A 12,500-nucleotide genomic window follows, 5' to 3' on the forward strand; every position below is an offset into this window, starting at 1 on the left:
ATTATATTTTGTGTAGTAAGCCTAACATGCCTATTGTGAATTTCAAATGAATAAAGGTAAATAAATGTTTATTAAATGAAGGACTTTCAGGAAAACACAATGAAATAAACAAGAATTCATTAATCATTATTAGCTTGAGAAATATCTATTTTTTTCATTCAAGTAGAACCTTTCACTAATTTTTGAATGTATCATTCAAAAACAAATTTTATTTAAAATTACTGAGAACTTTAATATTACTCCAAAATGACACATGCTACTGTCATCCTATTACAGTGGTGTTATTCATTTTAACTTATGAAACTTATTAAAGATGATTCATTGCCCTCAATTTGTATGTTCACTTTCTTAGATTTATTTATTTTACTCTATGTGTGTGAGGCTTTCCTTCCATGTGTGGGTAACACATGCATGCCTGGCGCCCTGCATGGCTAGAAGAGGGCATCAGATCCCTTGAGACTGGAATCATGAATTGTTGTAAGCCACAATCATGATTGTGTGGTGCTGGTAAATAAGTCCAGTTCCTCTGTCAGAGCAACAAGTGTGGCTAATGGCCGGGCCATCTCCTCGCATTACATGTTGGTTTTCTTGACAAGAGACTCAAGATAAAACTGGAATATTTGTGAAACGTGAAATTTAAATGTAATACAATGTAATTATTAAATTGTGTGTCTATTATTAAAATGTTCACTGAAATCTTAAGGCTAACTTCCAGTTTCATCTTCCTTGATGAATAACACAATCTTAAGGTGAAATATGACTATTTGAAAGTGTGTACACAGATGTCTTTCTCCACATGTTTAGGGATTAAAAACAAACAAAACAAAACAAAAAAATATAACACTTCCAAAACACCCACTCTAATCGGCATGAAAATTAAATCCCTAAAAAATAATTATATGTATAATATAAACATACACACATATGTTATATACATATATACATTTAATGTATATTATAAATACATTTATAATTCATACAGATATATGGCAAGCATGTTGAAATGATTATGATTTTATAATCCTTCTAAACACATAATTTTGAATAAATTAATGCAATCATACACTACTGAGAAGAAAATGTAGGTCAATAACAGAAAGAATTAGGACTCTTAGAAAAGAATAAAAACATATTGTAATATAATAATTCTTTCCAAGTAATCCTCTTGTAGAAAGTTGCAAGTAACATAAAAACCCTTTGTAATTCAAATTTTATTTTTATAATGTAGAGAATGAAGCTGAAATTAAACATTATCAACTTTGATACTGATATCTAGACATTGACAAAAATTAAGAATAGAGATCATTAGAAATCATATATATTACAGAATGTATATATATATACATATATATGTATATATTCAGGTAACAGTGAGTGGATTCAGAAGGTTGTATTTGTATTATATGCTGATTACTTTTTATGTATTTGTAAAGACAGACAGTGGTTAAAAATCAGGAGGCCTTGAATTTAAGGGCTGTTGGGCACAACAGGAGTGTAGAGGAGTGAAAGGGATCAATAATGTAATTATATTTGCAATCTTTTTAAAATTAATGATAATAAGAAATAATAGAGATCACAATCGAATGTGCTTCTTTGTGCTTGATTTATTACAACTCTAAATTCTGTTTTGAAGACCTAATGAAGATAGAAAACTGGTAGAGTCTAAGGGTCCAGCAATATCACTATCATCATGTCTGTGTTGTACACATACAACATGCCAGGTTTTTATACGAAGAGAGAGTAAAGAGATGTTCCATACAGTCATTATAGAGTCAGAAAATAATGGCCCTTGACTGAATCTTAATTGAGTCTGGAAATTTGAAGAATTAATTGAAGATTCATTTATCAATATTTGGACCAAGAATATTTAATATATCAGGATGTCTGTCTTTCCACACATGATAGAAAATGTAATTTACATTATTTCCCAGAGTTCTGACTATATTGATGTTTATAGGAGAGTCATTATTATTATATGTTCTACTAAAATTTTATTAATGTAGGACCCTCCTTATTACTGTCTAAGGAAATAAAAATGTTCATTATAAATTATTAGGCGTATGACATGAACATATTCCTTTTACTGTATTAAACACTTATTAGGTAAGTGTTAAACCTGTGTGTGTGTGTGTGTGTGTGTGTGTGTGTGTTTATTGGAGAGAGAGGTGGAGTAGTTGAGATTCACAGTTGCCATGTCTGTAAGAGATGTTCCTAAATTAATTTTACCCTTATTGGCAGTTTAGCAGTAAGCTATTACTTATTTTTATTAGCAAATTGGCAGTCTGTTAAGTCTTCCTTCATTCTTGATGTCTCATGCTCTACAGAACATCGGTAAAGGGTACTTACTCTGAGGGAAGCGAGGTGGGTTGTCATTGACATCTGTCAGCGTGATGTTCACTGTGGTGGTTCCAGACAGTCCACCCATCTGGCCACCCATGTCCTTGGCTTGAATGACCACCTGGTACTGTTCCCTGTTCTCTCTGTTCATGTTTGGCAGAGCTGTCCTGATGATACCTTTAGGAAATACAAATTCTGTGTCATCCTAATGTGTAGTAACGTTCAAATTAACCAAGTATCACATTGATGATATATATATATATATATATATATATATACACACACACGCACATATATATCATTATAAAACTAATTTTATGCAAATCTTTAAAATTTCTTTTGTTTGTTATCCTCTAATAGTGCATATGCACTATAATGATCTAAACTCATATATATATATATGTGTGTGTGTGTGTGTGTGTGTGTGTGTGTATACCCCAAGCAGTTACGTTAGTATTAGTTCAATCATTTATTTACTTTGAATTTTTAAATACACAGTTATAGGCTGGGCATAAGTCTCAGTCAGTGAAGTGCTTTGCATGCATACATGAAGACATGATTCTAATCCTAAGTTCCCAAATCATGACAGCAAGGTCTTGTCAACCCAACTCAAGGAGTGGGGAAAACCCCAGGAAATTTCTGGGATCTTTTGTCCCTGTTCTTTGGAAAAATTATTGAGGTTCAGTTCAGTGGAAGACATTGTCTTTATAAAACAACATTTATGTCTATTAAAAATTATACTTTATGTCCCATTCTGGACTCTGTATATATCTGCACAGATGTATACATATGTTCTTACACACATGAACACACATACATAAAAAAAATACAGAGTGACACTGTCACTCTTTTGAGTGTGTTAATCCTTAGGTTTTATTTTGTTCTCCCATTTATATTTGCAAAGACCACAAATATGGTAACGTCAGCAAACATCAATACATTGTGCCTGACCTGTTTCTGGCTCCACAGAGAAATAAGGCTGCCCTTGCAGTATGCTGTAAATGACTCTGGCACTGTTTCCGTATGAAGGGTCATCGGCATCTGTAGCTGTGACTTGCACCACAGAAGTACCTGAAGTATCCAAATTCAGCTTAGTTCTGCACAGTACCAGAAGGAGGAGCAAAAGTACTTGTTTTCATTGAAGACTTGGGTGATTTGGGGCTTTAAAAATGACCACTTTACCAAATTATTACATACAGTTGAATGATAGGTATAGATAAATGTTTACAGTGTTGCAAACGAATCCCAAGTTCAACTTAAAATGTGCTATTGAAGCAAAAGGTATATGCTTATGCACAGAACAGATACTGTTGCAAACATGGTCCCTTTACAAATTTGAAGCCTGATATTAAAATAAAATTTCAAATAGACTTGTTTCGTGTAAAGGGAACATCTCAATCTCAAAGGAGTAAGTATATTCTTTCTCCCTCTGCACTAATTAACTTTAAAAAATAATTAACAATTGCTCTAGAATACAATTTTATGAATAGATTGAAATCTAAATTTAGAAACAATCTAAGGTGACCCCACATTCCCAGATATGTCTGAAAGTGTTCATAATATCTATAAAGGATTTGTTCTCAGTGATCATCCAAAGTTCCTTGGGGTTTAGAAAAGTGCAAAAAACATCCCAAGAAAATTGTTTTGAGAAATATAACAATTTACTTACTTCTGATAACTTACTTTTAAAATACCAAAGGTTACTATTTAAAAAGATACCTTTTTAGTTTAAACAAATTTATATATATATATATATATATGGAAAATTTGATTTTCTATGAAACCCAAGTACATCTCACTCTAAAAATGTTATCAGGCTTTCCTGAAGTTTGAATACATTAAGTATTCAATAAAAATCAAGTATTTACATTTTTCTCATCAATATGTCATATTTTTGACATTAAAATACATTCTATTTTCTTAAACATTACAATTTTATCTTTTAAAATATATATTTCACAGTCAAATATTATTATTCTCTAATATTATATGAATGAGTTTACAGTGGTGTTATTTAAATATGAAAATTTTAAAGCAGTTTTTAATATGTTTATATTAAAAGGTTCTTTCGATATTTAAGAAAATTGGAGCTAATCAAGACTTTCATTTGAACATATAAATAATCTGAGAGAAACAATGTCTTATTCCTGGTACGCCGGCTATACCACTTCCTGGTCTATAGCACCAACTAACTCTCTAATGATCTATTCATGCAACTTTTCTGTTAGAGAACTCAAAAATTTTAAAGCATGGTCTTGTTAAACATGTATAGATATTTTTTTCTTGTTTTCTGAACATGAAACTGTATAATAACTACTGAAATATTTTGTATTATTAGGTTTCAGGAATAATCTGATGATTATTTAAATATGCATGAAGTCATATGTATATATTATGCATATGATAATTATTTAAATATGCCTCAGTCATATGCATATACTATGTCACTTAAGGAACTAAATATTCAGTATCTGTAAGGGGCCCAGGATCTGGTACCCTGTGGACAGAAAGAAGCAACTCTAATCCTAAGATATCTGACTTCCGGATCTTACATGCTTGCCACTAAAGTCCAAATGACAAGTTTCATTGCATTCTTCTCTACTGAAACTTAGAGGTATTTTCTGGATCACTGTGGAGGTCTACCTGAGTGTGAAGTAAGATCTGCAAGTCCACGAGACATGTAAAATGCACAAATATTTTTCTCTCACTCATTTTTCTTATAAAATATACAAGCATTCTGGGTCAAAATGAAAAAAGGTGATCTAAATTAATTAAACACAACATTGCAAGGATTATTTGAAATTACTTTTATAGTTTTCATATGTCATAAATAATGTAAACGCACTTACCTACAACGGACATTTCGGGAACACTAGCTGTATAAACTTCTTCTGGGAATGTGGGCTCATTGTCATTGATATCATGGATTTTGATCACAAATTCAGACTCTGGTTCTACAGGCCTCAGAGTTCTCCTGTTAATAGCTTGTGCGCGTAGAGTATAAAAGGCCTTTTCTTCCCTATCAATTCTTCGTGTGGCATGAATATCACCTGTTTTTTCATCAATAATAAAAAGAGTACCAGCTCCATCTCCAGATAAAATATATTTGAGCGATCCATCTCCTTTATCTTGGTCTGAGTGGAGCTAGAAGAAATAAAAATGAGCATTTCCATGATAATGTCTAAAGAAGCACAGGGGTAAAGAATACAGGGACAGTCCTTCAAATACCACCAAAAATAATGGGGTCAGTATTCTCAGTTCTACAAATCAAAACTGAGTAAATTTATCATTCTCCAGCACCAGCAAAAGCTTTTCATGTAGCATTGTGAAAATTTTTTTTATTCTAAAAAGAAAAATATATATATATTCCAAAGTTAAAATAAGGTCCCTTTCCCTGTTTGGTAAATAACCATTTTTAGAAACAAATAAAGCTTGATAAAGAAATCAACCATGAGGGTGTAAACATCATACTTTCTTTTTTTTGTTTTTTTTTCTTTTTTTTTTTTTGTTTTTTTTTCTTTCTTTTTTTATCAGTTACATTTTATTAACTCTGTATCCCAGCCTTGTCCTGATCCCTCATTCCCTCCCAGTCCCTCCCTCCCTCCCTCACCTCCACCGTGCCCCTTTCCAAGTCCACTGATAGGGGGGACCTCCTCCCCATTCATCTGATCCTGTTTTATCAGGTATCTTCAGGACTGGCTGCAAAGCCCTCCTCTGTGGCCTAACAGGACTGCTCCTCCCTTCGGGGGTGGGGAGACCAAAGAGCCAGTCATTGAGTTCTTGTTAGAAATAGTCCTTGTTCCCCTCACTTTGGGAAACCAATTGGTTACTGAGCAACATCATACTTTCATTTCTATCTGGAAATGCAAGGTTCTCATTTTGTACAGGAAATTGAGCTCCTATCAACTTATTATTGGTTGTATTTGTTCTTTGTAATTACTAACATCTTAGGATGTTTGAGTCTTTCAAACATATGTAAGATAGACTCCAAATGTAGCAATAATAAATATAATATTTGGTTTCATATAAAAAATACCAACTACCCTACAAATATTTTTTAGGTTTCAGAACAGAGTATAGATATCTATCTACGTAACACAGGTACATACACACTAAACAATAAATAAAATAAATTATAAAATAAAATGTGTTCTAACCCTGTACCTTGTCAAACTGTCTTCTGGAAATCTGCAAAGGGCCAGTCTATGACTACATTTACTGTGCCTATAGCAGAAGCACACCAAGCCTTTCAGAAATATTTCATCACACTTGGGATCATGTGCACATATTAGCCTATTTTGCATGTTACTGCAGCTGAATTGTAGACCCAGGAATTTCCCAGGAAGAATTCTTCCTGAAATATTTTTCAAAGGTAGCCTTAAAAGAAGCCAGCCGGGTTTGGCGATGCACGGCTCAGTAAGTTCAGGCTTTGGGAGAGACTGAAGTGGAAATCCTTCCAGGGCTAACAAATGAACTCTAGGTTGTTGAGTCCTGGGAAATAATGGGTCCTAAGTACCTTCCAGATAATGTAGCAGTACAAAGGGTAACACACTGATCCAAAGCCTTTGTCATGGGATTCTTAGGCTGCAGAAGAAACGTGTTCATATCAAGAATATAAATTATTTTGAAGTATCTATGATTAGAACTATGTCTTCAGTTGTACCATTGCGCCATTGGTATTGTATATGCTATGATTACAATTTTAGTATTTACAAGAAAATGATTTGCCGGGAGCCAAAGCTATCTACTGAAGCCAAAGTCAAACAGTGAGCCAAAGCTATCTAGTGGAGACAAAGCTATTTACTAAAGCCAAAACCAAGTAGTGAGCAAAGGTCATTTAGTGGAGACCTAAAGCTATTTAGTTGAAGAGTTACCTAGGACCTGAAATCATGGATGATAGATTGTGAGGACATCCATCTGTTAATTTTAGAGCATCCGTGAGATAGCTTAAGAAAACATTCTTACAGCATCTTGCAGGTGCAATATTTAACCCATAAAAGCACTCTTCCTGTCCCGTGCAGCAGTAAATTAACCTTCCCCCCTTTCCTGCCTTCTCCCTATATAAGTTGGGTAAAAATTTCTAATAAACGGAAACCTTGATCAGACGAACAGACTTGGCTTTCATTCCTGTATCTCTTGTTCCTTTTTCCCCCATTCCTTCCAATCTCTCTGCCTTAGGAACCCCGTTGAAGCCCTGCAGGTCGGGGCAATGATTTTTTTTTTTAAATTTTACTTAATAATATACCTACTCTTTTTGCTTTCTTAATATTTGCCTACAAACTTCATATGCAAGGGAGAGTGAAAAATGGGGAAGGAATTTTAACTGGGGAAAGAAATTGTGTAAGGCTCTGAGACTCGCTGAAGGAAGACCACAGACTCAAATAGTATATGAAAACAAAGTGTTTATTCTGCAGAGACAACTAGCATTCAGGGATCAACCATTCATACAAAATGGTTACCCTGAGAGGAGCTCACAGGCTCGTTTTAAAGCCAGCTAGGCAAGTTCCAGTCTCAGCTAGGTAAATGTTACCAGGATTTGTTGGAATGATTACCTCATATAGCCCCAGGCCAGATGTTAGGTCAGTTGCTGATTGGTTGCTCATCTCCTGTGTTTTTGTTTTTGTTTTTGTTTTTGTTTTCCAGGAACTCCTCAAGCAGGAAATGGGGAAAGGTGGCAATAACTTTGGCCTAGCTTTGGGCCCAGTCTCAAAATGCAGTTAGTCAGGTCCTCTCAGTAGGAGACTAAGGTAGAGAAGAGGTTGGGAAAGAATAGCTACCCACTCCCCAGGATTTTTTTTAAGCAATATGAAAACACTATTATGAAAGATTCATACATGTATATATTCATATAGAAGTGTTTAATTAGAGTTTCCCTATGCCAGGGAATTTTGTTCATTCCCGAAGTCACAGGTTGCCAAATAAAAAGCCCAGTGCCAGGTTTCTGATAACTCCCTTCAAGTTCTTTGTCAGAAGTGTCTAGAAACTCCCAAGGCAAGAAACATATTCATGCTGCTATTAGATGCTCAAGATAACTTTATGGTAAGAGCTATTGCTGAAGTCACCACACACATTGTCTCTGGACATGGAGAAATCAAGCTGGTCCTGAAGCTTCTTCCCTGTTGGCTAGCTCTCATAATACTGGACAGTGCTGTGCATGATACAAAGTAAATGAATTGCTATAAATAAAATTGAAAAAATAAATAATAGATCTAAAAGAAAGAATGTCTTTAAAAAACAGATCAGGCAGAATTTTCCACAGCATAGGAGTTGCTAGGCCGACAGTTCGGCAGCCGTAGCTTGCACACTAGGTTGCACAGCACCTTCTGAAATGGAGCAGAGTCGAAAATCTTGCAAAGCTGTGAGCCTGGTCTGCTGAACTAATTCCCAGAATGGCAAGATTGTGCCCACGGATGCAGTAGTGCATGAATCAAACGGGGGTATCCAACCTTCCTGATCGTTTTTAAGAAGGAAACACATGCCCAATACGGCAGATCTGGACAAACACCTACTATTAGTGTGCTCAGAGGCCCAGGGGCTGAACCTACTATTTTATTTGGTAAATGGACACGGTATTAAGTTGTCCACTAAATTCACTTCTTTCTCTCCACAGATTAGTGAAACTCTCAGACTTCATCTGAAAAAAAAATCAGTCTTTTTGCAGTGGATGGTATTTAACATAGAAACTCGATACTCAGCAAACTTCAGAAAATTAGTGATGCTTGAGGGTTTAGCCACAAATAAGATATTGTTTTATACCCTCTCTCCAAAGATGAATGGCCATCACAGAAGAAGGGTGAGGTATTAAGAGGCCAGAAGGCGCCAGAGGAAAGAAGTGTCTTCTAGAAATAGTAGGATCATTGCACTCAAAAACTCACAGAAGCTGTGGTTGGCTTTGCAAAACCTGCACAAGATCAAGCCATTCGATATAATAAAGTGGAATGGAAGTGGTTCAGAGGCCCCGACCATTAACTGAAGATCTGTGCACAGCTAATTGTCTGTAGGAGAAGGAGGTTAATTTCTTGAAGGGTGATGGTGTCTTGTAGGTCATGCTTACATAGTAACCACATCTTTGATGTCATCTGACTGGTCCTCAAAATGGGAAACTTTTACTGCATGTGTAGTTACTTGGAAAAAACTATGAGAAAAGTAAACCCAGGAAGTATCTGTTATTAAACAAGAAACCCTCAAAAGTCATATATGAGTGTGTAGTTCAGGAATCACTCTCAAGAAGTCAAGAGATTGATGGTTATTAGTATCCAAAAATGTACGCAGTTGCTCAGGAACTCTCCAATTACATGCATTTGCAACATTGTGGTCACCTTCCCAGTGGCAGGTATAAGCATTACAGATTTCTCATTTAGTCTGAGAAACAACAACCAAATGTTATTGGTGTTATCAATCACCAGACCACACAGCACTGTGGTTCACAATAGACAATTTTAGTTTTATTAGCTTTCAATTCAATTATTTTAATTTGAATTTTCCTTATAATCAGGTACTTTTATAAGCAAATGAAAAATTCCAGCTATGTTCTATGGAAGACCCAAAGGAGACATGCAAAAGAAGTACACGGAGAACACCCTAAACAATTCACAGGAGTGAGTGCGGATCTATGGAACGTGTAATATCTAAGTTACCATACTGAAACTGTACTGAATACAATTTTCAAACTGAAGAAATTCTAACTTCTGCAAAGTTTGTATCTTAGAACAGTAGGTGAATATGCAGCATAGATCTGAGGTGTAGATACATACAAGGCAAGAAGGTAATGATTTAAAGTGGTTCTGCTCAATTCTCAATTTCATATGGAAAAACACAAAACCTAGAATTGCTAAAACAATCCCGTACAATAACAGATAATCTGGAGGTATCTCTGTCCCTCATTTCAAGCTGTACTACAGAGCAACAGTAAACAAACAAACAAACAAACAAAAAACCTGTATGGTACTGGCATAAAAACAGAATGGTGGATCAATGGAATCAAATAGAAGACCCAGAAATAAACCCACACAACTACAGATACTTGATGTTCAACAAAGAAGCCAAACCCATGGAAAAAAGATAGTTTTTTTTTTTTTGGTCTTTTTGTTATTTTGTCTTTTTTTTTTTTTTTTTTTTTCAGAGCTGAGGACCGAACCCAGGGCCTTGCACTTGCTAGGCAAGCACTCTACCACTGAGCTAAATCCCCAACCCCAAAAGATAGTTTCTTAAACAAATGGTCCTGGGCTAACTGGACGTCTACTTGTAAAAAAAAAAATGCAAATAGATCCATATTTATCACCCTGCACAAAAGTAAACTGCAAGTGGATCAAAGACATCAACATAAAACCAGACACAATAAACCTAATAAAAGAAAATGTGTGGAAGAGCCTTGAACTCCTTGACACAGGAGACAACTTCCTGACCAGAACACCAACAGCACAGGCTCTAAAGTTAACAATCAATAAATGGGACCTCATGGAACTGAAAATCTTCAGAAAAGCAAAGGACACTGTCATCAGAATAAAACAACAGCCTACAAACTGGGAAAGGAACTTCACCAACCCTTTATCTGACACAGGGCTAATATCCAGAATATATAAATAACTCAAGAAATTAAACACCAACAAACCGAATAATCCAATTAAAAAATTGGGTGCAGAGCTAAACAGAATTTTCAATAGAGGAATATTGAATGGCAAAGAAATACTTAAAGAGATGTTCAATGTCCTTAGTCATCAGGGAAATGCAAAAAAAAAAAAAAAAAAAAAAAAAAAAGGAGCCTGAAATTTCATCTTACACCCATCAGAATGGCTAAGATCAAAAACTCAATGGATGATGCATGCTGGAGAGGATGTGGAGAAGGAAATCCTCTTCCATTGCTGGTGGGAATGTAAACTTGTACAACCACTTTGGAAATAAATGTGAAGTTTTCTCAGACAATTAGGAATAGTGCTTCCTCAAGATCCAGCTATACCACTCCTAGGCATATATCCAAAATATGCTCAAGTACACAACAAGGGCATTTGTTCAACCATGTTCATAGCAACTTTATTCATAATAGTCAGAATCTGGAAACAACCTAGATGTCCCTCAACAGAGGAATGGATACACAAATTGTCATACATTTACACACTGGAATATACCATAACATTTTCAGGCAAATGGTGGGAACTAGAAAAGATCATCTTAAGTGAGGTAACCCAAAAGTAGAAAGACACAAATGGTATATACTCACTTAAAAGTGGATATTGGACATGTAATATAGGATAAACATACTAAAATCTGTATACTTAAAGAAGCTAAGTAAGAATCCCAATTTTGAAAGGCAAAAGGGATAGACATCAGAAGCAGGAAAAAACAGGGAACAGGACAGGAGTCTACTACAGAGGGTCTATGAAAGACTCTACCAGGCAGGGTATTAAAGCAGATGCTAAAACTCATAGCCAAACTTTAGGCAGAGTGCAGAGAATCTTATGGAAGAATGGGGAGATAGAAAGACCTGGAGGGGACAGGAGTTCCACACAGAGAGTAACAGAACCAAAAAAATCTGGACCCAGGGGTCTTTGCAGAGACCGGATGCTCCAATCAAGGACCATGCATGGAGAGAACCTAGAACTCCTCTCAGATGTAGCCCATAGCAGCTCTGTCTCCAAGTGGGTTCCCAATTAAGGTGATCAGAGGATGTCTCTGGCATGAATTCTATGTCTAGATGTTAGATCACCCCTCTCTGGGAGGGGTGCAGCCTTACCAGGCCACAGAGGAAGACAATGCAACCAGTCCTGAGGAAACCTGATAGGCTAGGGTCAGATGGTAGGGGAGGAGAACCTCTCCTCTAAGTGGACTGGGGGAGGGGCAGGGAAAGGGAGAGGGCGAAAGGGAAGGATTGGGAGGGGATAAGAGAGAGAGCTACAGATGCAATACAATGTGAAGAAATTGTAATACATAAAGTTAATTAATTAATAAAAAAAAACACAAAGTGGTTCTGCTACTCTAATCAGTGAAGCATACAAAAGAAAGATTTTCAGATTATACATTTAGACAGTCGGTTTTGGATTTTTATAAAGCTGGATTTATACCTTCCATTGGACTAAAGAGAGTGAAAATTAAATCTTGTAATTGGACTACATAGTATGGAAGTTTCTGTTGGATTAGGAAATTGAACATGGTAGCAGCAAACTAAA

At 35.6% G+C, this 12,500-nt stretch overlaps 1 protein-coding gene across 5 annotated transcripts in view; it reads right to left on the reverse strand.

The window, feature by feature from the left end:
* Nucleotides 1-12,500, reverse strand: part of LOC110566624 (cadherin-10) — a 203,113-nt gene that overhangs the window by 47,894 nt on the left and 142,719 nt on the right. For all 5 annotated transcript variants that reach the window (XM_060380432.1, XM_060380428.1, XM_060380429.1 and 2 more), the window contains 3 exons: nt 5,187-5,481; nt 3,289-3,408; nt 2,347-2,514 (listed from right to left, as the gene is read on the reverse strand). In XM_060380432.1, coding sequence (XP_060236415.1) covers nt 2,347-2,514; nt 3,289-3,408; nt 5,187-5,481 — 583 coding nt within the window. The remainder of the gene's footprint in view (nt 1-2,346; nt 2,515-3,288; nt 3,409-5,186; nt 5,482-12,500) is intronic.

This window comes from Meriones unguiculatus, chromosome 3 (assembly GCF_030254825.1).
Source record: "Meriones unguiculatus strain TT.TT164.6M chromosome 3, Bangor_MerUng_6.1, whole genome shotgun sequence".
NCBI lineage: Eukaryota > Metazoa > Chordata > Mammalia > Rodentia > Muridae > Meriones > Meriones unguiculatus.